The sequence below is a fragment of the Serinus canaria genome, chromosome 17, assembly GCF_022539315.1.
Source record: "Serinus canaria isolate serCan28SL12 chromosome 17, serCan2020, whole genome shotgun sequence".
In the NCBI taxonomy this organism is placed as follows: domain Eukaryota; kingdom Metazoa; phylum Chordata; class Aves; order Passeriformes; family Fringillidae; genus Serinus; species Serinus canaria.
Window position 1 is genome coordinate 8,313,364 of NC_066330.1, and position 27,249 is coordinate 8,340,612.

At 45.8% G+C, this 27,249-nt stretch overlaps 1 protein-coding gene across 4 annotated transcripts in view; it reads left to right on the forward strand.

The window, feature by feature from the left end:
• The first annotated feature begins 778 nt into the window (after positions 1-778).
• TNC (tenascin C) overlaps positions 779-27,249 on the forward strand; it is a 76,149-nt gene continuing 49,678 nt past the window's right edge. Inside the window, exons 1-2 of one of the 4 annotated variants that reach the window (XM_050981126.1) lie at positions 779-1,118; positions 25,793-26,385. In XM_050981126.1, coding sequence (XP_050837083.1) covers positions 25,923-26,385 — 463 coding nt within the window. In that variant the 5' untranslated portion in view covers positions 779-1,118; positions 25,793-25,922. The remainder of the gene's footprint in view (positions 1,119-25,792; positions 26,386-27,249) is intronic. The other 3 variants (XM_050981127.1, XM_050981128.1, XM_050981129.1) reach the window with 3 other exon arrangements.

Genomic DNA, 27,249 nt, shown 5'->3' on the forward strand with positions numbered 1-27,249 from the left:
TCAGGTTCCAGGGTACTCAGAGACAACAAAGAGCCCTGGAAAGGTCCCAGCTGAGCGCTCTGTGTGTCACTGATAGCTCCGGGTTGGGAAGCAGGGAAGCCCTGAGCCTCACAGAAGTGCTTGGGTTATCTGTACACACACACAGAGACACGTAATCTCTTTTTATCTGATCTGAGAAGAAAGGGAATCCCTCCTGTGCTGTCCTCTTTGGGCTTTTATCTCTCCTGTTTTAGTTTGGGTTTTTTTTTTGTTTGTGTTTTTGGTTTTTTTTACAAAGACTCAGGCAACGACTCTGCTCACTTTTCTCATTAATTCCCCACACTTCTGCCTGCAGCTCTTCAGAGCAGGAGGGCAAAAAGGATGAGAAAGAGATGACAGCTTGAAAAAATGGGAATATGCCAGATCCTCTGTTTGTAAATCTGATTTTTGCAGTTGATTCCAGTGGAGTGGGGTCTTTTTACACCAACATTAAACTCATTAATTTCTGTAGGAGTCTCTAGAATTTAAACCCTGCTTGTGATTCCCCTGATTTCATGTAAGTTTGCTACTATTTCACAACATTCAAATAACGGGGGTGAGGGGATTAAAACTCCTGATAATGCACTCCGCTGATGCTGTAGGGAAAATATTCTGCTTTCTGAGTCATTTGCCCTGAGCTGACTTTCTTTTTGAATGGTTCAGGGGGTTTCCTTCTTTAGCCATAAATTGCATGCAAATTCTTTTTGTGTGTGTGTGTGTGTGTGTGTGTGTGTGCCTGGGGATGACAGCGTGAGTGTGTGAGCGTGTGCGCGCCAGAGACGGAGAGAGAGAGAGGCTGTTCCTTTAAAGCAAAACTGAAAAAAAAAATGCCTTCAGGCGTCCTATTACAGTGGAACGAGCCAAGGATCAGGATTTGCAGCTCAGCTATATAAACCCAGCAGAATCTGGCTGCTCTGACCAGTTTGCCTTGCTGTCAAAGCTCGCTGCCTTGCGCTCGCACACGGCACCGGACAACGCAACTTCGCCGAGTTTTGACAGGACGGCAACAAAAGTCAGGAGAGCCCAGCTGGCTTTGAACAGCGTATTTATTTCATGGAGGCTGCTCACAGCAGGATCTAAGCTCTGGCAGAGTCTCTAAGGTAAGTCTGCTTCCTCCCTGAATTAAGAAGTCCTCTCGCACACGAGTTTGCCGTGACCCCGCGCTCCAGCATCGCCCTGGTGGCTGTGGCTGCCAGGTCAATGGGCAGGGATGCTGTTAGGGAATCCTTTGGGATTGGAGCATGCCTGCCTCAAGGTCTGCCTGCATTGTCCTGTGCAGTAATGTCAGAAATGTCTGGAGGGGCAGGGATCCTGTTAGGGAATCCTTTGGGATTGGAGCATGCCTGCCTCAAAGTCTGCCTGCGTTGTCGGGCGCAGTAATGTCAGAAATGTCTCCATGACATCCACCCGACCCAATGAATGAATGGAGCAGGAGCTGGCTGGGTGCTGGACATCCTCACAGAGCCCAGATTGACAGGCAGGGCAGGAAAGCAGATTTGGGGTTTCCTCTTGGCTCCTGGAGTCCTATAAATGTTGCCCCCATCCTCACCTCCCAAACCAGACTAAATCCACTCACAGGTTTTAACCCTCCCAAGCACAACTCTTCTTGTGCTCCTGTCTGTGACCTGATGAGAGCTGGACCCTTCCCACTGGTCATTTGCTGTCCCCACACTTGTTTTCTTTGCACCAAAGCCTTTGTCACCTTCCTCCCCACCCCCACTGGTCTCCAGTTTCTTTTAAAATGTCTGGTAATATTAGCCTGCAGTGGGGAGCAAAGCACAAAGGAAGATTCAAGAGGTATTTTATTACCCCTGCTTTGCTGGGTGGGTTCTGGGAGCGGGAGGGTGAAATTCTCCATCCTCATGGAAAAACAGAGGCACTTGCTCCGTGTCAGCTCCTGGTGCACTGAGATTTTCTGCATGACTGTGTCTGCACTTACCAGCGAGGCTCAAATTGGCTTAAAAAGGAGAAGCTGGCTGGGAGAAGGTGAACACACTTAGATTCATTTGGGAGCTAAACTCCCTCACTCAAAACTTTAAGGCTTTACAAAGGTGTTACATCACCTTTGCAGAGTTTTCCCTGCCTGATTTTCTGTCTGGCTACCAGGGCAGGGAAGTTTTTGGCAGTTAATCTAAACTTCTGAAAAGTCTGTCTCATACTATGGAAAGGAATGTTCAGATTGAAATGATGGTGATGTATTGTGCTGCACAGTGGAAATATAAAATTAAAAAGCAAAATAAAAAGATTTATAAAAGTTTTTCTTCATGAAAAAACAGAAAACAATGAGGTGGATGTGATTCTATGGTCTGGGTGAAAGCCTTGCTGTCCAGCTGTTGGGTTTGATTTTCTCTCCTGTTTTAATTTCTTAAGACCATATTAAATATTGGGAATTCATTTTACAAACTTTCTGATTAATGTTACACGTGGGGGTTGTTTTATTGTGCTGGGTTTATGCATTTGCCTTTTAAAGCTGTGAAATCATGGAATGGTTTTTGTTGGATGGGACCTTTGAGATCATCCAGCTCCAGCCATGGGCAGGGACCCCACTTCCACTAGACCAGGTTGCTCTGTTTAGGGGTGCTGGAGTCCAAAAATGAGGTGGACAGTGGGGATTGGGGACCATCCTTTGAATCCTAGGGAAACTTGCAGAAATGTGATGGCTTTTGGGCTGTTGGGAACACAGGGGCAAATTGAATCTGAAGAAGTTTGACCAGATGAAAGTGCTTAGCCAAGAGAAGAGAACTGGTCTGTCTGCAGCTCAGCTTTCCCGGCAGGGAATCTGGGGAGCTGGAAGAGCTGTCAGGGTGCTCCCAGTGCAGGTCCTGCCCCGTGCTCAGGGAAGGATTTGCACCTGAACTGAGCAGGGCAATGGGACAGGAGGGACAAAGGCTGTGACTCCCATCACTGACCCAGTCTCAGTCACTCTCCCAAAGACCAAACTGGCTTTCACCTCCCATACTTTTTGCTCATTAATTTTATCCTCCGGCTCCTTTCAGCCCAGAGAAATTTCTTTGCAAGTCCCAGCCCTTAATCCTGTCACTGGAGTTACTTTATCAGTGTTTCCAGAGCCCTGGAAGAGCCAAGGGATCTGCAGCAAAGCCCCCAGCCTGCAGATGAGAATGTCAGGTCTCATCAGGAGAGAAAGCAGAAATTCTGCTACAGAAATCACTGATGGTGGTCATGGGCACATGGAAAAGACAAACAACCAGACCCAAATCTCCTGTTGCAATAGTGATGCTTAATGGTGTTAGAACTTACTGGGAAAATCCCTAAGCACAGGCTGAAATGTGCTCCACAAATTCTGAGTAACTGTTAGGTGGAGACGTATTGAAAGCCATCCTCTTTTATTATCCCAGCTCTTTAAAACTGAATCATTTCTCCTCAGTATTCACTCAAACTTAACTATCATGTTGCTCTAACATAATTTCTAAAGGTTTTTGACATTCAGCTTTTTTTTCATATTAGCGCTTTTTATAAAATATCTAAAAAAAGCCAAAGACTGTTCATGGGTGAAGACATTCTGACTTGCTATAAAGAGACTGCCAAAGTTTGTTCTTGAGCATTGTCTCACTTTTTGATAAGAAAATGAGATTGAATGGCAGGGTCTGTGCCTTTTGGGACTCTCATCCTTTTCAAGAGTCAAGCAGAACTAAAAAGCAGAAGTGTCTGTGAAACAGTGATGCTGCTTTGGAGCCAGAGCTTTAACCCTTTCATCCCTCCTGGCCAAACCATTTGGAAAACCAGCTTGGCCAGTTCTGTGCTGCTTTCCTGGTACAGCACCACAGTGCCTCTGTCTACCCAGCCTTGCAGGATGTGCCTAAAGTTTTGAGTGGTGCTGATGGCATTTAATTGTCCTGGCTTGGACAATGGGTGTGTGGTGGAAGTGCATGTAAGGGAGAAAGAGTTTCCAGTTCTGTATCCCTTAGAGAGCCCTGGTACCCCTGGAGGAATATCACCTTTGGAAGGAAGATTAAAGCAGAGGGTGGTGTCTGCTTGGTTATCAGCCACACATCCACCTGTCCCACCTCTGTGCCACGAGGAACCCAGAGTGCCTGAATAATTGCTCTCATTTGAAGCCTGTGACTGATAAATCCCTCCTTGGCCTCGTGCCATCACAGTCTGCTAAGCTGAAGGGCCACTGACAGTTTTAAAGTCTAGTGGCTCATAAAACTCCAGGCTTAGGAGTGGATGATTTACATCCCTGGAAAGTTCGAAACCTCAGCTTTCCAATAATGAAAGGAATTTGTTTTGAACTGTGTCAGTTTGAGATGCAGGGCTTTGGGCTCTGATTTACCAACGTGTGCTTTCTCAGGCTTAATTACTGGTGTGAGTTTAGCACACCCTGCTCAAAGACTGAGCTCTGATCTAACCCTGTGGTTATAAACTGCAGATGTCTGAAACTACTGTGAAATGTAATAGCTGCCCTTAGTGGTTTTAAGGAAGCTGCTGATGTCATATTGCAGAAAAAATCATTGTTGCTGAAGTGGGAAACTAAGGAAGACAGCACTCTAAGTGAAATAAGTTAATATTTTGTATCTACCAGGCTCAGAAATCTTCAAAACTGAAAGCAATTATAGGATTAGTAACTAATGAGTTCTGGACAGGAAACAGCATAACCTGAGGTCAAGAGCTCAAGATTAGGAATGTGTACAGATTGCTTATGAGTTTTTAAGATGCAGTTTAGTTCCTTAAACTGCTTCATATTAAAGAGGACTTGTTGTCCATGTCTTTGGTTGGTTGATGTTGTAATAATTGCTCCAGCATTTTAGAGCCTCACTGTGTTAGGAGCGAAGGGGTTTGATAAATTATGCTCTCTGCCACAAAGAACCTGCAATTCCTATTATTAGCTATTCCCCCAAAAATTCTTTGTACAGTGAAGAGAAAAAGGAAGTAAGAAGGCAGTTCTTTGAGGAAGGGGACTGCTGGAAAGCAGAGAAATGGAGAACCCTGAGGGACAATCTTGAGTTGTTGCAGTTTCCATCGAGCTCAGGGTTTCCACATGTGTGAGACCTCGGTGCTTGCTGTCCACTCGTGTGTCTGACCCTCTGGCCAGTCAGAGCTGGAGCTGAAAGCCTTCCACATGTGGGAAAAGTTAGAGGCTGGGCATGGTTCCAGCCCCTGAAATCCCTGAGAGCATGATGTAACCCCAGGGTGGGGAAGGGGCAGACTGGGAGGAGGAGTCAGTGGGACCCTGCCTGACAAGAGGTGGCTCTGGAGCCTGCAGGAAGTGTCTGGGCATTGAAAAGAGGAATAGATGGGGATCCTTCTGCTAAAAGGGTAAAGTTTGAACAATTTAGTGTGACTTTTTATCATTGAATGAATGACAGACATGGCCTTATAACTACAATTGTCCTTTATGTAGGATTTTCCTGGATTTCTAAATGCATCATTTCTCTCTCCTATATGCTGCCTGTCCTGTTCCTGACCAAAAAACATCAAAAAACCTCCACCTATAACTTCAGAGAGCATAACCAGATGTAGAATTTGAATAACTTGCAGAAAAAATCATTGTTGCCGAAGTGGGAAACTAAGGAAGACAGCAATCTAAGTGAAATAATTTAATATTTTGTCACCTACCAGGCTCAGAAATCAGCAAAACTGCAAACAATTATAGGATTAGTAACTATTGAGTTCTGGACAGGAAACATCATAACCTGAGGTCAAGATTTTCCTGGAGTTCTAAATGCATCATTTCTCTCTCCTTTATGTTGCCTGTCCTGTTGCTGACCAAATAATATCAAAACACTTCCACCTGTAGCTTCAGAGAGCATATCCAGGTGTAGAATTTGAATAATACCCATTAATATAAATCATACCTGCCAACACACCCCTCCTGAACAAATGTGAGACTTGGCTGTGGAGTCAATGGGAAACAGCTCCCCATTTCTGTCCTTCTTTGGCTCATGCACGAGCCAATCACCCAAGACAAATCCATCCCGAGCTGATCTCCTCGCAAGCAATTTCTCCAAGCTCCCATCCTTAATTGTCTGCAGTTTCAATTAAACCAAGGTGGGATGGTGCCAAGTTTCCAGCACTTCCAAGGGGAGAGCCCTGGTGCCCGAACAGGCAGGGGCATTTTGTATTCTTTGGGGAGCGGAGGGCAGCGTTGCCAAGTTTGCATTCAGTCATCCATCACATATTAGCCCACTGGAGGTCCATTCTTCCCAAGCAATGGGGGAGCTCTGCTTCCTACTTTGAAAGATTACTCCCACAGAAAGCCCTTTCCCCAAACCCAGCAGAGAAAGGAAGCTTTTCTTCGACTCACACAGGCGCTCCCTTTCCAAACTCCCCACAAAAATGATATTGTTTCATGCTCAGAAAACATATTCTCTTCAGCAACTGAGGAGAAAGTGCAGGGTGGTAGGACAGAAACCTTAAATACAGATTTTTCCTAAAGTGCCAGCTTCAATCCTGGGCTCAACAAAGGTCCATTGTAGTGGCTGCTTCTTCCCATGGCAGGCTGGAGCATTGACTGTGAGGGGATAGATATTGGCCAGGAGCCTCCCAGGGGGCTGAAACTGAGAGCCTGGGGAAATTCCATTATAATGATTTTGGCTTTAACTCCTGCACCAGAACTTGCTAAGCTCATAAGCCTAAAATTGCAAATGATAATTTTGTTACGGAGTTAGGATATTTACCAGAATGTTAATCTAAACAGTCTTGATTCTTCTTTAAATTTATCTTCTTTTCCACCATGCTGGCAGCACACAGCTTAAAAGGAACATAAATATCTTCTTGTACATGAAAATCAAACTGTGAGTTCCTTTCCCTGTGTGCCCAGCAGAACTGGCTAAAGAGTTATTTCCACCATTAGGAAAGTCTGGAAAAGGGCTAAAAAAAGCTTTATTTCCAAGACATAAGTTCACTTTCCCTTGCCAAGAAATCAAAAGTCTTGGAAAGAGGCAGATTTTGTTGGTCAATGTGGAGTTTTTGTCAGGCACAGGATGCAGGCCAGCAGGTGAGAGAGGCTGTGGGCTGAGGACTCTGGGGACAGTGGTTTTGTGCCTCTTTGCTGTGATGAAAAGCCTCTGTTTGGACAGGAAAGGGTCACTCTCAGTGTGTGCTGAGCACTTCAGCACCAGCCCTTGGTGGTTATCTCCCTCTTGTCAGGAGCCTCTCAAAAGGGGCTCAGTGGCCACTTTGCACTGGCTCTTTGTCTCTCCTGGTTCCTTTGGAAGGCCAGCCTCTTCTGGGTCTGCTGAATCCTCCTAAATAGCTTCTCTGTGCTGTGGGACAAAGGTCCATGCCAAGAAAGATATAAAGGTAGCTTGTGATCTGCAGGCAGCCCATTCCTCTTGGCCAGAGCCAATGTAATGCACATTTTCCCTTTGCTTGTGGCTTGTTCTGCCCTCCTGCATTGCTTGTAGCACAGTAATTCAGGGCTGACTCCTGATGAATGCTGCACACTGTGGGCCACAAGGCACTGGAGAACAGGATACATATGAAGGGAAAGTTCTCAGATCATTTTTCTTACTGAAGGGTTTTGGCCATGTAAACAGTTTCCAGGAAAAAAAAAAAAAAAAAACAAACGCTGGCATTTCCCATGGTGAGGGCTCCTTATGAATGTCCTATCTACTTTTCCAGTTTGGTGGCCAAGTGGAGTGTTTAGAGGAGGATATACCACCTACAAGCCAGGGAATTTATATTTCCACTGCCAAGTGTTAATTATGATGTCGGCTTAGCCACTTTACAGGTTAGCAAGTCAATCACAGGGAGCCAGCACTCCGAGTGCTGCAGCTCCAGGCCTGATGGAAAGCCTGCAGCACCCAGAGAGTGCCACTCTCAAACACATCAGCATTATTTGTTGCTTTATTTGTCATTCTCTGGCTGTTACCTCATATATTGTTTATTTGCCTTCTCAAGAGCACGCTGGGATTTGCCAGGGCTGCTGTCAGAAGCAAGGAAATTCAGTTTATTACAACCAGCCACGTGGCAGGGATGCCTTTTTGGTTGTTCTGATGCCTGACCTTGAACAATTCCAGGGATGGGGAATCCACAGCCTCTCTGTGTTATTCATGCCCTAAATATCCTGTAATCCTGTACCCTAATATTCCAGTAATAAACTGAAAAACAGGGTGGGGGGCTTAATTTAACTAAAAATTAAATTAATTAGCTAAAAATTGAGTTTGTGATGTCAAGCTCCGCCTGGGAGAGAGTTTTCCTGCTGACAGGAGCAATAGTGAATTGCCTTTGGTGCAGGGTGTTGGATGCCCATGGAACACCCATTGCCTTAATGATATCTTCCTGCAGAGGATGCCTTGGGCTGCTCCAGTTTGCTCTGTGCTCATATAGGTCATGGAGCAGCACAGGGACAAAGCCAGGCTGCCAGAGGGGAAATTAAAACCCACGGAGCATTTTCCATGCCCTTCTTTGCCTGCATTGTCCCCTGGCCCCTCCAGCCTGCCCTGCTGAGGGGATGGGTTTCTCCTGGGCAGACTTCAGGGGCTGCCAGCCAAATTCTCATGTGACACAATGGCATTGATTTCACTGGGGATCTGGTGCTGGATAATTGAGCTCCATGTCCCTCCCTTCACCATCCCACAGCTCAAATTGCTGCCAGCCAAGGCTTCAGCACAGGCAGGGCTCAAGTCCCTGTGGGTTAAGAGAAGAGGTCAGAGCTGGTGGAGGTCTCTCAAGCCTCCCATTAGTGTGGCAGTGGCCAATTTGTTGACATTTGAGGCAGCAGTGCAGATTTTTGTCCGTGTTCAGTCACTAATCACTGCTCAGGGCTGTGTTTATGGCTGTAATTTCCATTACATTACATAAGTGCCTCTGCTTTACATCAGAGCACTGCAAAACATCCCCAGACTGGACTTTTCAGAAGCAGCCTCCTCTCTGTTTCCAAACGCCTCGCACTCAATTTGTTTCATATCTTGTGCCTCTCATTTATATTTCATTTTGCCTTGCCAAGCCATGGTTGATTTCATTCCATCTTCTCTTCATGAAGTGTTTTGCTCTGCTCTGGGTTTGCTACCCTTCCCTGGGTTGCCAAAGATGCAAATTCTTGATGCTACCACATGTGACAGAACTGGGCCAGGCAGATCTGCAGCCCGGGGGCGATTACTGGAAGTCGGATTTCAAGGAACTCCTTCTGTGGTCTTGTGAGTTAGACAAATGTGCACATTCCTGTGTGTTTGAGGTGCTAGTACCAAGGACAGAGGAGCTCCAGCAGGCAGGAAAAGCTGCCCAGAGAAACTCGAAATTGGTTTAAAAGCAAGGAGCTGCCTGGTGAAGGGTTACCCATCTGTTCCCCCAGTTTCTTTTAAAACCATGCCTGAAGTCTGCTAATGGCAGGAATGATAATTCTGGTCCCTAGGAACAGTGCAGGCTTTTATGGCTGAGTCCTGAGTCATTTTTAGTGCTTGAATAAGCATATGGTTAAATCAAAGTAAAATTATAAAGCACATGCAAATATTCCTAATGGATTCTGAAAGTGCCCTGCTGCCTGCTGACCAATATCATCTGCAGCAATCCATGCAATTAAATACTTTCCATTATTTCAGACCAATATAAATGTAAATTTTTCGTGCCCTTACTTACAACAAAGCTGTTAAAAGAGAAGAATTCCACCTCTCTTGCTTCTGTACGTGACATTCCTTCAGCTAAAATGATTTTAAATATGGAAAAGTGTGGGGTTGGGTGTGTGGAGCAGAATTTTGGCTCATCCCTGTCTCCTGACCTCCAAGAGAAATGAGAAATTTGAAAAACAGCTTCCTCAGAGGTGCTGTACAAAGCAGTGCTGTCTCAGTGCCTCTTCACTGTGTATTTACTGTGTATAATATGTCAGTAGTTTATGGTTCTTATAAATGACCCTTATTTCTATTGCACAGATTTCACCCCTATTTTTGGCTAATATATTAATTTGGCATCTGTTTTTTTATATCAGACCAGCTATTCCTTCACCTATTGTTATTATATTTATCAGGAGGATTGATGGCTTTTTTCCTACCTCTCATTATCAGTAAAAAAGATGATGTTTAATACCTGAATCATGAACTTGTGAGACAAATTACCCTGGCCAAGCTCCCGTCTCCAGGACTGGCCCCTCCTTTATTCTCAACAGCTCCTGCTTGGCACGAAAGGAGTGGGAAGAAAATTCAGAAGTTTTGAATTTCTGCTCTTCCCATCTCATCCCAAAACCACCTAGAACTTTGTGAAATGTGCTCTGGAAAATGTATAGGTGGTTTTGGAAGCAAGAGCGTGGAGAAGGGCCTGGAAATGAAGCAGAGCTGTGTGTGTGGAAGGAACACGGGTTGCCGTGATTCATGCGAGCGAGCACACGAACCTCATGCTCTGAAACTGCATCAGCAAAGCCCTCAAAGTATTTCAAAGCCTCCAGAAAATAATGAGCTCCTGACCAAGTGTAGCTTGGCAGAGAAACTTTCCAAAGACAAGTTTGGAAATCTGTAGATCTTTTCCAGCTCCGCGTCTTTGCTGCGAGCGGGGAAAAGCCAAGAGCCCGAGCGAATGCTTTTGCTATTAGCAAAGCTTTATTAAAAGGTACAGGACGTACTTCAGAGGCAGCAGTGGTTTCTGCTGGGAGGTTATGCACAGGAGCTGCTTTTGCTGTGAAAGGGGTTTTTTTTTAATATTGGAAAAGGCACTAATTGAGGCTTCTGTGTCTGTGGCAGCTCTGCCATGGCCTGCACTCAACTCCCTGCTCAGCAGCCCAAGTTCTGCTGCTGTCCTCAGAGAGGGATGGGTAAAAGTCACTCCTGTGCTGGAAAAGCCAACAGGGGGTCCAGGCAGACACCAGGTGTTTCTGCAACCCTGGTTTTGACAATGCTCAGCACATAACTTCATATGAAGGAAAAGGAAGATGCAGCACACTCTCCTTTTATAAATGTGGCCTTGATATGCTCTTGGTTTATTTACCCAGCTATGAAATTAGTAGTATAGGTGTTTCATAGAACAGTGAAGGATCAAGTAATTCTTTATATTTGTAAATCAGTCCTAGAGTAGAAAACATTTTCAGCTGAAGTGCCAAGACTTGCTGCTCTGAGCTCAAACCTACATGCAAAGGTATGAGAAAGATATTTCCTTTTCAGTATCTGCACTCAGAATATGTGTCTGGTCATGATATCCAGGTGATTAAAAACCAGGCAGAAGGAAGGTGTGACCCATCCACTCTGCTTTCCACGAGTCCCTTGGATGTGACCCATTTCCACAGCTCTGCTTCTGTTTCTAGAACAGTGCCAGTTTTTCTGAATCCATTGCTGCCTTTGCTGTTCCCATCTCTGCTGTGCCCTGCTGTTTCTAACCCACCTTTTTTGTCCAGCCTGTATCTGCCATGGGCTTTTCTCCCCCCTCTGCCAGCTACAGCAAGAACAGAAGTTTCTTTGCAGATGTGAGAAAAAAGTATTTAGCAGATGGCTTTTTTCCCCCGTTCTCCCGAGTTTGTAGCAAATTGCTCCACTTGGCTGATTGCTGTGCCCCCTGCCAGGAGCCTGAATGCAGCCCCAGAGCACCCCACTGCCCTGCTTGTTTTGTTTCTCTTCTCTGAGCTCCAGTTTCCAGAAACTGATGCTCAAGGGTCCCAGCCCTTAACAAAAAATCAAGCTCCAAGGGCAGACAGAATTCCCTGCTAACTTGTCCCTGTGAGTTAGACCAGCTGGGTTTGGTGTGAGCTCTCCCATGGTTCCCTCTTGTAATGCTGCTTCTCCTTTTTTTACTTTATATGCAACACATTTGAGTGATCAGCTCTATAAAATAACCAGGCTGTTTCTTGTGGCTGCTGTAAAATTCCTCCTGTGGTCGGAGCTGGATGAAGGATTCTCCTGCCCTTCCATCCACAGGGGTGAATCACTTGTGTTGTGTAACAGCAGCAAACATTGGCACACCAAGGTGCAGCAGGATCGTGCACATGTGTGGGAATGATCCCTCAGATCCCATAAAATATCCAGAGATGAGAGGACCTTCACTTGATGTAAGAGAATGAGCTGGACCCGTGCATTTTGGGTCAGTTGTAGATTTTTCTCAAATTCCCTGGTGTCTTTCTCTGTGGGTTTTGGTAACCTTACAATTTATTTCCATGGATTCATCTTCTCATTCTGGTAATTGGCCTGGCACAACCTCCTGGCTTCAGAGTAAGGCTGCAGTTTTCTATTATTACCCCAAAATTTCAGGCAGTCCCGTGGCTCTGTGTGTTTGTGCTGCACATCTGGTCAGACTTTCTTCTTCAGAGCAAAAGATTTCAGAGAAAGAAAAAAAAAAAAAAAAGAGAAAAAGAAAAAAATCAAACAATGAAAGAATGGCTTGGTTTGAAATAGACTTTAAAACTCATCCCATTCTACCACCCCTGCCATGTCAGGGACCCGTCCCACTGTCCCAGGCTGCTCCAGCCCTTTCCAGCCTGGCCTTGGGCACTGCCAGGGATCCAGGGGCAGCCCCAGCTGCTCTGGGCACCCTGTGCCAGGGCCTGCCCACCCTCACAGGGAACAATTCCTCATTCCCAATATCCCATCTAACCCTGCCCTCTGTCAGGCTAAACCCATTCCCCCTTGTCCTGGCACTCCAAGCCCTTGTCAAAGTCTCTCTCCATCTTTCCTCTTGGCTCCTCCAGGTCCTGGGAAGCTGCAATTACCCAAAGCTTCTCCTCTCCAGGTGAGCAATCCCAGCTGTGCCAGCCTCTCCTCCCAGCAGAGCTGCTCCATCCCTCTGATCCCCCTGGTGCCTCCTCTGGATCTCTGCAGCAGCTCCAGCTCCTCCCTGGGCTGGGCCAGGCCTGGGGCAGCTCTGCACAGTTCCCTTTCTCTCCCACATTGCAGGGATAACTCTCCAGCTCTTTGCTTTTTAATGATGGGTTTTCTGACAATTTTACTGCACTCCTCAGGAAGACGTTTAATTATGGAAATGAGGATTTAACAGCACCTTTCCTGTGAGGTCCTTGGAACACCTAATTCACAGGGACACACATTGCCCCTGTGAGGTTTTGCCAGAGGTTCCACAGAGGCACAGCAGGTGATTGATGAAACCATTTCAGAGCAGGATGGCTGAGTTTCAGGCCTCAGTCCTAACCATGGGACCACACCTCTAACCCCAAGGTTGTGGGCACTTTCTGGAATCTCTGCTGAGAGCACAAGTTTTTGTGGCAATTCCATGGGTCCATTTCTCTTGTTATGGAAAAACAGTTGGGGATGGCAGACCCCAGGCAGGAAGGTTTTATCTCAGCCTTTATTGTTGAGATGTAGTTTTTCCAAGCCTGGGAAATCCATTCATTGGGAGACCTCTTCATTCCCACTTTGCAAAGACACCTTAATTCTGTTCCTCACCATTCCACTAAACTCTTCATTCCTTGGCTGCCCTGTTGGTTCACCTCCAGCTCTATCCCAGTTTAGATTTCCCCATCATTCAGCAGAGTCCCTGGTAAGCCAACCTGGCAATTTGTATCCCAGATTCCCTAAAGGAGATTTTGTCCTCTCAGAAAGGTCACAGCACCACAAACCAAGGCTCTGTGGTAAAGCACAGGTGAGCTCTGTGCCCCCTTTCCTGTCCATCACCTTCCACAGGACAAATCCAGAAGGAATTTGCTCTTTTCCTTATGCTGCAGGAGAACCAGGATCAAAATCACACCCACATGTGTGCCACTGTTGGAAATGGTAGCTGAAATATATTCTAAAAAATAAGATTACTCCAAATGAGCATTTGTTTGGCTTTTCCAGCTCAGCATTCAGAGTTTCACCTCCTCACATCCTAAAGGGAATAGATCTAAATTTGTAAGAAAACCCCTTTGCTTTTTATAGATGCAGTTTTTTCATTTCCTGGGCTTTGCACCTCTAGGAAAGAGCAACACAAACCATGAGTGAGACATTACTTCAGCCAACCTACTCCAGGCTGCATTGTTATCTTGTACTCATTCAGCAGCATCCCTTTTGCATGGTCTAATCCTTTTTCTTTTTTTTTTTTTTTTTTTTTTTTTTTTTTTTTGCCTCCAACAAAACCAGGATTTTTAAACTCATAAAGCACAGACATATTTTTAGCTGCAGTGCCAACGGGTCAAATCCACCAGCTGGTCTAACATGTTGTGGAGGCAAAGGGGAAGTGGAGCTGTCTCAGACACCAGAGCAGCTCCATCAAATCCCAAACCTGAGAAATCTCAGTGTCTGTCTCCTCTGCTGCCCCTCCCCAGCTCTGCTCTCTTCTCTTTCCCCACTCTCCCAAGCTGTTTGTTTTACATCTCCAGCCAAGCTGACTCCCAGCCAAACATCCTGGGGGCAGGAGAGTGTTATTTATCCCTAGTTACATCCCTCTGGTGGATAACAAGCTGAACTTGTCTTGGGAAAAGGAGAATCCCTGTGCCTGGAGATGGTAACAAGCTGAAGGTAATTGGGCAGAGCAGCCAGCAATAAGGAGCCCTCTGGCTCCTGGGCCAGTATTTTTGAAGTATTTTTCTGCCTGAAAATTCAGTTTGGTGTTTGAAGATGCACTGACATGTTTTACTCCCCGATGGGCACAACTCTGAGCTTTTAGAGGTGGGCGTGACCATGAAATTAATTCTCTTTTTTCTGTCCCGGGGTGAGGGAGAGCACGAGCACTGTGGGTTCACTTTGATAAATTTTCACTGAGTAATTGAAGGCCAGGCTGCCCCAGCTTTTATTAGAAAAAGGAGCAGGAATCCTTTGAAGAAATGATTGAGGTTGGTATTCTTTCCAACAGGCCATTTGGTTCAAAGCAAGCCATTACTGGTTTCAAACATTTACAAAAAAGATTTGTCAGGGAATTTTCTCTCTAGAATAGGAACTCCTGAAATGCTGCTGACTCCCTCTCTGTTTCCTTCTTGCTGAGTCTTCAGAATCAAATGAAAAATGGTGCCTTTCAATGACCAAATATATGTTGTGAAAAACTTTCAAGCAGTTGTACCTGTTAATTTATCATCACTTGGCTCCAGTTCTTTTATAGAGGCAACTTTTACACTTATTTTTTTTTTGACATCCAATGGAGAGGACAATGGAGGGAAATACTGAATGAAATGATACAAAAGGAGAGGAACAAATAGAAATATTTTCTTCTAATATAGGGGACCACTGATGCCACCAAATAACTGGTTTGAAATACTGTCATTCCAATAAGTACAATAGATATCATTTATAAATATCCTTGAGTGCTTGCAGAGAGATCAGTGCAAACCAGCCCAGGCTTTCTGCGAGTCAAATAAAAATTGGAGTCCCATTTCAGTTCACCTCCAAAATGGATCAAAAGCCCAGTTTGGTGAAGGGTTTCACAGCTGCAGGAGGTGGGTGCTGGGTCACTCACAGGGAGAGGTGTGGGATGGTTTGTGCTCTTTGGGTGCTGCATTGTGACCCTCCCAGGTGACATTTGCCACGTGGGTGGGTGCAACTGGTGTCTGCCACAGGGCAGGCTCTGTAGAAATATTGAAAACAGATGAAGATCTTTGTTCTGTCATTGCAGAACAAGCAATCAGTGTCTGATCCCACTTTCCCTTCTTATTCCTCTCTGCTTTTCTTGTCGGGCAAAATAAAAAAAAAAAAAAAAAACACAAACAAAAAAACCCACCAAATTCAATTTATTTATTCACTTCTCAATTCTGCCTGAGCCTGTTTTTTAAAGACCCTTCTTTTGTGAGTTTAATCAGATGCTTGATAAGAGAAAAAGCTTTGCTAACTAACAAGGGCTACAAAGCAGCCCCTTCAGGGAACACATGACCTCATCCCCAGGATTACTCCAGCACAGGAATTCAGCCTCCAGCACACCCAAAATAAACCTTTGCAGGGAAATGCTTTATCCACCTCCCCTTTGCCAATGTCCTCCTCTGTGGCAGGGACGAAATCCGTATGGAAATTCAGATGCTGTGCTCCCAAGCAGCCTGCCCTGCTGGCTGGAGCTGCCTTTGGGCCGCTGCCCTGCTGGAGCAGCCAGCCCTGGCACAGGGATGCCCTCCTGGAGCAGGGCTGGTTTTCACTCCCAGCTCCCTTTGTGTGCTGGGGCTTTGTTGGATGCTCGGAGCCCTGGCAGGCAGGAGCGGCTCTGGGGGGTCACACACAGCGCTCCCCAGACTGCCCCTCTGCCAAAAGGTGGCACAAATCCCTCCCTGATGGATGAGAAGTGACACCACTGTGGTGTCTTGGAGCTCTCAAAGCCTTCAGCCTTGTCCTAATATTGGACAGCACCAACATGCCCAGGATATCAAGGATATCATCCCTGCAGGTGGGTTTGCAGCCAGCTGCTTTGGGATCCCAGCCTGGGTGCAAGGCTCAGCTCCTGTGGCCCCTGTGATGAGGAGGAGGACGTGGTGAGCAGCTCCCCACCCCAGCACACTTCTTCTGGACAAGGTCTTCAAGGAAATGCAGGAAGGACTCCTGTACATAAAAATGAACTAAAAGGCAATATCCTGCTGATGCCTTGTGCAGGCTGCCCTAGAGCAGAGGCTGGACAGAGCTGAAGAATAAAGCAGGGATTTATTAAAGGCCTCCATGGATCCACCTTGGGCAGCACCAGAGCCCAGCCAGGGCTGCACCCAAGATGACCCAAAATGGCCCCAAAATGCACGGCCGGGCACGGGGTCTCTCCCTGGGATCAGCTCTGCTCCATTCCCACCTTGCAGTTCATTGTCCCAGCCCAGCTTTAGCCCAGGCACTCCCACCCTGCTTGTTTTTCTCTCTCCAGCCCACGGGGTTTGTGCTCCTGGGCTGAGATTGGGATCATTTGTCCTTGGTGCCCAGCTGGAGCAGGAATTGTTTTGTCTCCCTGCTCTGTGCACAGAGCTCACCATGCCCTGATGGGAACCCAGACCCACAGACTAAAGCAGCACAGAATGTGAAACACAGAAAAGCAAAACCTGAGCCATCACTGTCAAGTCCCAAGCTGGAGACCTGGTTTAAGCCCCATTATCCCTTGTCAGGAGCTCACAGCCATGCTGGAAGGCAGCACATCTGTGGCTCACACTGAGATGGATCATTTATTTGTTTCTAATTATGCACATTTAGCAGCAAATTACATGAAAGATTAAACACCACGTTATGAGTGTGGTCTGATTAATTCTGCACCATGCTTTTAAGCCACTCAGCAATTACCTTCACTCATTTTTAACACAGATAATTTTATTAAATCTGGTGGTACCAAAAATGAGTTAAGAGCTTTGGATTCCTGTTTTCAGTGGGGTCTCTTCCTGAGTCTGGCTGCCTATATTTAATTATTACATAATGCCACGTTGGATGCTTCTCATTTAAACAACAGCTGAAATAGCTGCAAGGCTCTGACACGAGCCAGGGCAAGCTGGATATCACAGGGTTCAGCAGCTGCCACTTCCTTGGCTCTGCTCCTGTAAATGTGAATTCTTCATCGTGCTTGGGATACCTGTTGGAGAGAGATGTTGCAAAGCCTCAAGGTTTGAGTTTATTCTACAAATAATTGGCCTGAAGAGTAAGTACTGCCCTAAACACCACGGTGGTGGTGTCAGAGCAGCTCTGCTCCTGCCAGGATGAACCATTTCCAAAGGTCTCCTTTGCCTTTTTCTCCATCAATCTTGTCCCCACCTGTCACCTATTTAGAGGGTGGCTGTGATTAAACCTTATTAAGAGCTGTAGGCACTTGGCCCCTCTTATTTAACACCCTTGGGGCTACCTCTAATCCAGGTGACAGATTAAAAGAATTAAGGCAGTTTAGCCTGAAGAGCATAATAGAGTTTATGCAGAAAAATTGAGAGCAGAGGAAGCCTTTTCATAGGAGTAAACTGAAGGATCTTCCTAGGGCAGTTGGAAACATGGAATTAGGAAGTTTAGTTATTTGTACTTTGTTTAGACTTATTAGAGATCAGGGTGAGAACTGACTGGGCTGAAATGGCAGAGCTGAGGGATGATCTCAGCTCTCCCAAGTCCCAGCTCGGTGCCATTCCCACATTCCTGGCTCTCCCCTGAACTCCTGCTGCTTTGCTCCTGGTGGAAGAGCAGCAGCACTGGGAAGTTCAGGCAGCACCTCTTTGCTTTTCTCATCATCAGGCAGGTAATTCCCAAGAAACATAAATCAGCAGAGCCCGTGGGACCCAGAAACTGACAGGCACCTCTTGATTGCTGGGTTCCATATCCTGTTATTGCACCCCATAATCTGTTTTTCACTTCTCTTTAATTACTGAATGTTTTCAGCAGTCATTTTCTCCCAGCTGCATCTCTGATTTTCATTTAATTCATGAGATTTGCTCAATATATTCAATATTTCATTGATCAAAGGTGTCACTGATTCTGGGATAAGACCACCTCCAATCCCTGAATTTTTACTCTGCTTTGAAAAAGAGCCAAACTCATTGTTTAGTTTGGAAAATTCTGCTCTCTCTCTCTGAGATCCTGAACAAGGATAGACCTGGAGAGATTTTCCATGGCTAAGAGGACAAAACTTCTGAAACAAGAGTAGTTTATAATGGAATAATCATGCTAATTTACCTCAAAATAGTCACTGTACAACAGAAGGTTTAGTCTCTCATGGATCTCCTTTTATGCTTATCATTCAGAATTTACCAGAGCTCTTTCACATTTTATGGATGTTGGCTGCAGTGGATTATTTCTCCTTCCCCTTTGTGGCACTGTCATGCTGATGACTTTGAAATATGAGCCTTTGCTAAATTCTAAATTGTACACAAAGCAATTAATTAAAATTCCTTCCAAAACAGCCCTGGCAAAGCCCTGGCAGTGCTGCTTTCCAGCCAAGGTGGAATGGGTGGAGGCTAAAATGCATCCAAGTTGTTTTGTTTCATGATGGTGAGCAGCAGGCTCTGTGAAGCAGAGACCCTACAGCTCCCCCAAAACAGGAACATCATCTAAAGGTGAAAACTGAGCTGGAGTGAAGAGCTCAGGCTCAGCTGAGTGATATTTAAGGCAGGATCTCAGGGGCTGCACAGGACAAAAAGTACCCATGAATTGTTTTAACTGCAGTTCTCTGAAAGAGTCTGAGGTATAAATGTGATCACAAGACCTCTCATAGGATTTAAGATAATCTAAAATTCCTGCTGGTTTCATGACTGATTCCAGTGGCATGGGCAAAGCCCTTGGAATGGGTGATGGATGCATTGAAAACTGTCATGTGTGAAGCTCAGGAGTCAATCCTGAACCAGCTGTGCAGAGCAGTTCCTGTCTCTGCACTCAGAGTGTTCTGGCTTGTGCCTGCACTGCTCTGAAATGTGCAGTGCCAGCACCAGATGGGACCCAGTGGCTCCAGGGGCATCCAGAGCCCTGAGCTGGGGCTGCTCACCCACATCACACACCAACAGCTGGTTTGTCCTGGAATGAGAGGGATTCACAAAGGCAGGCACATCCCGAGGAAAATGTGCTTTTATGTGCTCTAAGAGCCATAAATGCCTTCTGGGAGGTGTTTGAACCACTCTGGTGGGACCCAGCAAAGCTGCTTCAGCTTCCTCTGCCTTGCAGTGGGTAAAATACCTCAGCCAAAAGGCAGAGGCTCCTGGGGAGCTTGGGAGTCTCAGGGTCAGCCTCTCCATGTCCCAGTTTCCTGTATTTAAAGTGGAGGAGTGTGCTTTGTTTATCCATTTTAATTCAAAAAGCTTTCAAAGAGGCTCTTTGCCTTCCTCCAGCACATGTGGATGCCACGAGGCTCCTCTTGTGGGGCTGTGGACATCACCCAGTCCCTTCTGAGACAGAAAAAGTCACTTGTGTCCCTACACTTCAACTCCTCTAGTTGAACAACCTTTCAAACTTCCTCCCAGTTGTTTCCTCTCTGCCCCTTTCTCCATGGAGGTTTTCCAGAGGATGCTTTCTTGCTTTTTCCCTCTTTTCCACTCGCCTTGCACTCCCACAGCCAGCCAGATCACTTTGGTTGATGCTTACCTCCCTTTGTCATTTCCAGGAAGAGCTTTAGTCTGAAATATGGCATAGCTGGGGTGGCAAAGGCTTTTTAGTCAGGGCTTTCACATTTTGCTATTTATTGAAGGGAGGTCACCAAGCCTGGATCTATAATTTTGTGGGGTTCCCAGATGTGGGATTTCTTATCTAGAAAACTGAGAGCATTTGCAGGGTGTTTATTCTTTGTGACCTGGCCATGAAGGTAGAACTGAAGTTGTTTGACTATAAATTCAAGGTAAGTCCTCAACCTGCAGCCTGGATGGATTCCTGCTTATCACTCTGCTCTTTATCTCTTAGAACCATTGAGAAAAAGGCAATCAGCTTCCTCCCATCCCCTTTGAAAGCTATTACCCTCTTTTCACCTCTTTGTACAGCTGATTTAAGACTTTGAAGAAAATTCCTGAATTATGAAAATTTCCCTTTGGAGCTTCACACCCTCAGGGCCTGCTCATATCTGTGGGGTCTAACTGGGGTTGAAATAATTGCCACACTTCTCTGCACACACATTCTCTGGGAGCCTTGGGGAACACAGTGGATTTTCTGAATTATTCTAAATCCAGCTGCCCTAAAATTCCTCTCTTTAGATTGGATAAAATGTAAATAAAGAAGAGGGGGAAAAAAAACGGGGTGACAATTTGGCTTTGATCATTTCTGCTGGAAAGATTCAGGCCTGATGGCTTAGGACTGTTATGAATTTCTGCTCTCCACTGTGATTTAATGTAGTTTGACCTGCACTGAGTATCCCTGCTGATTCCTTCACCTGGTGGAATTGGGAATGGAAAGAAAATTATTTTCTGCCATTATGAATGTGTGGAGCCAGCAGTGAAGAATGATGAAGTCAGAGCCCTTCATGTTTTGGCCTGACAGGTCAAAACTTCCAGCCCCCCCCCAGTCCCTTGCTTTGAGAACATTTCAATTGACTTCAGATTTAATCCACTTTTTCTGGAGAAGATCCCCAGAGCCCCAGGAGTCACAGGCACTTGGTGAAGCCAGCCCAGCACTCTGGCTTTGAGGGGCTGCATCTCCTGAGTCCTTGCCTTGTGAAAATGCCCTCTGGTCTCAATTTCTGAGTCCTGTGGAGCAGCACTGCTTGCATTCCTTGCAGAAAATGCCCCAATTGCCCATGTCTGCAGCCAGGGAATGGTCCAGGTCAGATCAATATCCCCAGGAGATAACTGTGGTGGTCCTTTCCTGGGGGTCACCTTCTGTCACAATGCTCACAGGGGTCCCAGCATGAGAGAAGAGATGAGGATCTGACTCCATGTTCAGAAGGCTTCATTTATTATTTTATGATATATATTATATTAAAAACTTTACTAAAAGAATAGAAGAAAGGATTTCATCAGAAGGCTGGCTAAGAATAGAAAAGGAATGAATAACAAAGGTTTGTCTGTGACCCAGACAGTCTGGACAGCTGGGCTGGGATTGGCCATTAATTAGAAACAACCAGGTGAGACCAATCCCAGACCCACCTGCTGCATCCCACAGCAGCAGAGAATCATTGTTTGCATTTTGTTCCTGAGACCTCTCAGCTCCTCAGGAGGGAAAAATCCCAAGGAAAGGATTTTCCATAAAACATGTCAGTGACAGATAACTGTTTTTGTCTTTGTGGCAGTAGATGAGGAGGGGGCAGTGATAACTCCACACACGTGTCCTGCTGGGCACTCCAGGCTGCAGGGAACACACGGATCACACCTTGGTGGAAACCCTGGAAACGTGAACTTCCTGCAGCTAACAGATCACAGAGAACTGTTTTGGGGTTAGCAATTCACAAACCTCAAAATGCTCCTTGTTGTGTTCCCTGGAGAGGGCCTTGGCCCTTCTCCAGCTGAGTCTTCCTCCCTGTCACAATCCAGCCTGCTGCTATTTCACCCAGATTTTAACAAGATGTGCTTGAATCCAACATGGTGCTGACAATATTTGATCCCCTCCTGCTGAAATGTAGGAAGTATCTGCTTAGACGGGAATTGCTTCCTTTTTTTCCCCTCCTCTCTTTTTTCCCTGCCATTTTCATGTCTAATTTCCAAGTCATGGCATGTAGAGGGTGTCTGAGCAAATCTAATCAGCCTTCTGCCTTCATTTGGAAGGACAGCTGAGATAGTTTTTAACACCTCCATTCCTTCCTTGCTGCAATCTGTTTTGATTAAAATTGCATAGGGCTCTCATCTGCATATTTATCATTCCACACACCCACAAATCATCTCACAATTCTGCCACTCCTGAACGTTCAGGAGAGGCTGGAGTGCTACACCAGGACTTTAAAGTATGCAGACATTAATTTAGTTTCTCACACCTGCTGCTTTCCAGCAAATATGGCTTTGGGGAAGGGAAATATTCATGCATTACCTTTGCTTAGTATTCCCCAGGAGTCAGGATTCCTGGGGTTTTTTTCAAGATTGATTGAAAATTTCCTATTAAGAAACAAATTTCTAATTAAATGGAAAGGTCCTGAAAAAGTTCTGATGCTGGGAGGGGGCAAGGGGAAGGGGGAATGTCTAAACAAAAAAATAACCCTTTTAAATAACATTTTTCCAGCTTTTTACAGCTAGACTGTGACAAGTTTTCAGATCTTCAGATGAAAGGGCTGCAGTGGAAATGAAAATTATTCCTTCCCTTTGTACTATTGACAGTCCACCTTACCTCCACCACATATTATTAAGTGCGTCACCAGGCAGTGATCAAGTTTTTAAGGAGTGTTCTCTAGAAATAGCCCTTTTCTGCTCTTTGGTTAAAATCAAACTTTTAAAGTTAATGTTCATGTAAGAAAATTCTTTTGTTACCTAATCTCCTTTTGCCCCAGCTGGTACTGCAGAGATGCTAAGATTTTTTTCTTAATTCATAATCTCTATTTTTAACCAGATATTTAGGATGTGTGAGAGGCCACAACACATTTTTTTCTTATTTAAATTGAGGTTGTGCCTAGGGGAGCAGGAGAGCAGGAAATAACTCTTGCCCAAGGAGGGTGGGAAGGTGCCAGTGACCAGATGGGGAGAACACAAGCTCTAGATTTATTGACCTGCATGACAAGCAGAACAGTTTGCAGACCATGCCCATCATCACGTCCAGGATTTTTGTAGTCAGGGTGGCAGGAAGATCTGAGGGCACAGCTCATTAGGATGATAGGTGTTCTCTATCAGACAAAATATTTGTAAAACTAGGCACCCTCTGGGTCACACAAACCTCCCAAAGTACCTGAGAGATGTCAGACATCAGCCAGCTCCTCTTACAGACCACAAGGCCACACTCATGCTGGGCAGGGCCTTTTTTGCCAAACTTTGCTGCAAGACTTTTAGGTGCCCCTAAATAATCCAGCAGCTGATGTCTGCAAAGAAAATATCCAGAGGATTTCTCCAAGAGGCAGGTTTAAAATACAATCCACACGAGCTGCTCTGAAGGGAAGAGGAGGGAAAATGAAGGGAGAGCAGAGCCTGGCAGTGGCTGTGGCTGCATTTCTCTCCCACTCCCGGGTGGTCCATTGTGGTCAGAGCTGTTGTTTGGATGTGTCTGAGGAGCTGGGGCTGGAGAGAAGGATGTCCTCTTTATTCTCCCAGCCAAAACCATGGCTGATGTATAAAGAACTGGAGGAAGGTGTCTTGTTTTGTAGATGTCAGATGCAGGAGTGGAGCTCAGCTAACCAGGCTGGGCCCGTGGCAGATGGGATGGGAAACACCTGACGGGGATGAATTAGCTCAGAGATCACACGAGGTGCCAAAGCACAGGGGTCACAGAGCAGGCAAGCAATGCTGCTCCTAGACCACCACAATGCTTCTCCAGAAACTTCCAAAGGATGTCAGCCCAGACATGTTAATTCTTCCAGTTTCATCTGTGAGCTGACAGGTTTGGCTGCCTCTAATGCAGCAAGTGCCCTCTCAGAGTCCTGGTGCTCACGTGGCTTTCACCAGTAGTGGAGATGACAGTGACAGTGCCTCTTGACAGAGCAGGTTTGTCATTTTTCAGGCATATTAAAGAAACCATTAAAGTTTGTACCATGATCAAGTGATTTGTCAGCTCACATTGGTCAGCAGAAAAAAAAAGTGCAATTTCCTTGGTTTGGGCAAGGCCTGTATTCCTGTGGGTTGGGATTTACAGAAGCCATAAGGAAATGGATGCTCAATTTTCACTAAAATTCAGTGAGAATGAGATGCAGAGCTGCCTCCAGTTTGTTCCATTTTCCACTGGTGATCCATCTGTCAAGCAGCCTGTCCCCTCAATGACTGCTTGAGGGTCAGGCACCAGTTTTAGCTGTGTGACCTTGTCCTGGGGCAAAAAGTGCATAGCAGCACATGGAATTGCACGGGAAGCACTTTGCAAAGCCCAGGTGGCAGTGCCCGAGACTAAAATCCCACTTCAAATCCAGTCCTGAACATGTTTCGTAAACTGGCAACCCAGTTTAGGGATTGAGTCAGAAATGAGACCTGGACCAGGTCTGGCTCTGTTGTTCTTTATCAATAACCTTGTGATCTCTTCTGGTGCAGGCAGAGCTTGCAGAAATATTTGAGCAAATGGGGTAAGTGTTAGAAATGCCTTAAAGCTGAGCATTTTCCATAACAAGGAAAAAACCTTCCCTGCTGCTAATTTACTTCTTATTTATTCCCCAGCAAAAAGGGGTGAAGTTTGCCCTCGGTGAGCTGAACATTCCCTACAAAACCCACTAAACTTCAGGGAAGTGTCTGATGTGCTATTGTCATTCCCTCACAAAAGCAGCTGGGATAGCATGGGAAAAACAATCCTTCCACTTTGGGGGAATCAGAAGGGCAGAAGAGGCTGGTCTCTCATCTGACAAATAAATTAGCATCAAAACCATGATGTTTGGAGAATAAATTGCTGTTTCCTCCATTACTGGCGTTTCATAGCTTGCAACCACTGAAAGCACAGTCACTGATCTAACCATTAAACCAAGCTCTTCTGGGAGTGGGAAGGAAAACAAATGCTGAGATGACATTTATTAGGTGTGCTTGTTCAGGCAGTCCATTACTGCTCTGGCTCCTCACTCTACGTGCTGAGGGGCTGATCCTGCATGGAAGTCAATGGATGTCTTTGCACTCCCCTGGCTCACTCCATTGAAAAGGAACAGGCACAGACTGAGGAGGAAGAGGAAATAGTGGAGCTAATTGAAAGGAATGAGTTTCAGGAGGAGCTGTAGAGCCCAGCCAGGTGCTTGTAACTGTACACGAGTTACTGTGCTATAGCTGAGCAAAGATCAGGCAGTGGGAAATGCTGCCTGGTGCAGAGGGATATTGGCTGCTAAAAAGGCATTTTTACACAGGTAGTTTTATTGCTGTCTCTGTTGTTGGAGTCTCTCTGTTGTGTCTCACTACTTTTATACTAAAATATCCCTGTGTTACAAGCACTGACACCAGAACCTTCCACCTGCAGAGACTTCCATTTATCTTCATGCTCTTGATAAATCATCACATAGTGGAACTTACTATGGAGCTACTGGAGTTCAGGTTCTACAGCAATCTTAGAGTAATTTAAAACATATAGAAAAGGGATGGAATGAGCTTGCTGGTGTTGATGGACCTTTTAAAAATGTCTCAAGTTTCTTACGTTCTTCCAACCTTGAGCAGCCTTCAAGAAGTGGAGGGATGAAGGAAATAGAGAATTTAATGTTGGTTAAATATTAACAGAGCACATATTTATTTTATCTACCTCTGCTTTCAGATGAGCTGAGACTCAGCAGGCATCTTTGCCCTAGTCTTCTGCTTGAGGCAGTTAAACTTGCTACAACACACTGTATTTTCTTGAACCTGGAAATAACAGCAGCTTTCTTCATGGCTGGTGGGATTTCCTTCAGGATCACACTAAGATCCTGGAAAACGATTGTTGTTATACATCAGAGCAAGCTCAGCAGCTTGGGTGAAGTGTGATGCTCCTGTTCTCTGAGGATGCAGCACACAAGCAGTGTCACACCCTTGTTGAGTGGTGTAGCTGCTGGTAATCCCTTACACTGTTCCTTCTTCTTTTAGGGAACAAACGCACAAGGAAAGAAAAGGATCTCCAGCTTGGTTTGGCCTGGCTTTCCAATTTCTGCTGCAGATTACAAAGGCCAAGCAGACCTAAGACTCTCTCAGCCTCAAAAGGGAACCAGGCACCACAATGGGACTCCCCAGCCGGGTCTTGGCCTGTGCCATCCTCGCTTTGCTGTCCCAGCACGTCACTGGGGGACTCATCAAGAGAATCATCCGGCAGAAGAGAGAGACTGGGCTGAACGTGACCTTGCCAGAGGACAGCCAGCCTGTGGTTTTCAACCATGTCTACAACATTAAGCTGCCCATTGGCTCCCTCTGCTCCGTGGACCTGGACTCGGCGAGCGGTGACGCCGACCTGAAGGCGGAAATTGAGCCCGTCAAGAACTACGAGGAGCACACGGTGAATGAGGGGAACCAGATTGTCTTCACACACAGGATTAACATTCCCCGCCGGGCTTGTGGCTGTGCAGCTGCTCCAGACATTAAGGATCTGCTGAGCAGACTAGAGGAGCTGGAGGGGCTGGTCTCCTCCCTGCGGGAGCAGTGTGCCAGCGGGGCTGGATGCTGTCCTAATTCCCAGGCAGTAGAAGGTAAGGCGGGCTGGGGAGCTGCTCTCGGGGGAAATTCTTGCGCTGGCTGTAGGTGTTGTTTAGAGTGATACTCCACTATCTTTCAAGAATGAGCACAAGTCAACCTCTTAAATCTGAAACGTAATCAAAACTGGGAATGTGTTTGGCCAGTGTACAAGGTACCTTCATTCACAGTTCCACGGCTTTATGGATCTGGGGTCAGGAGATGGCCTGGGACTCTTTGTAGCTGTGGCATTGAGCATGGACAGCACTTGGACATGGTAAATCTGTGTCAGAGTTAAGATTAAAACTCACAGTCCAAGCTCTTGGCTCCACTTTTTGTCCCCTTGAGGAAGCTGCCAATGTAACCATTTTCGCTTCCAAGTTTTCTTTAGTAGAGACCAATAAAAATACAGCAGGACATAAGGCAATAGACAAGCACAAATAGTTATAGAAGAGGGGAAAATGTGTCTGTCTGGTTGATTTTTAAGTTGAGGGAAGGGGTTAGTCACATAAGAGAAGAAATACAAGTTTTCTTCAGAGCAGTGTGTCCCTCTGAGCTCAGAGCAGCCTCCTGGTTGCTGATACAGCTGATGACACAATGTGCTGCCTGACTTTTGTGTTCTGTGGTGAATGGATGAATGATGTTCCATAGTGCATGCCCTAATGAAGCAGTCAGGAGAGCTGCTCAGTCAGTGGGAGAGGATTTTGAGAAGGGAGGAGGAATCCAGCATGCTCAATTACCAAGTCACTGGCAGGGAATCTTCCCTGGCATAAGAGTGAATTAAAGCTTTCCTGGTAAAGTAAATCTGGCTGGAGAAAGAAAGCGAGATCCTCATTTAAAAACTTTAAAAAACTATGTCCTGTAGGAAAATCAGAGTCCTT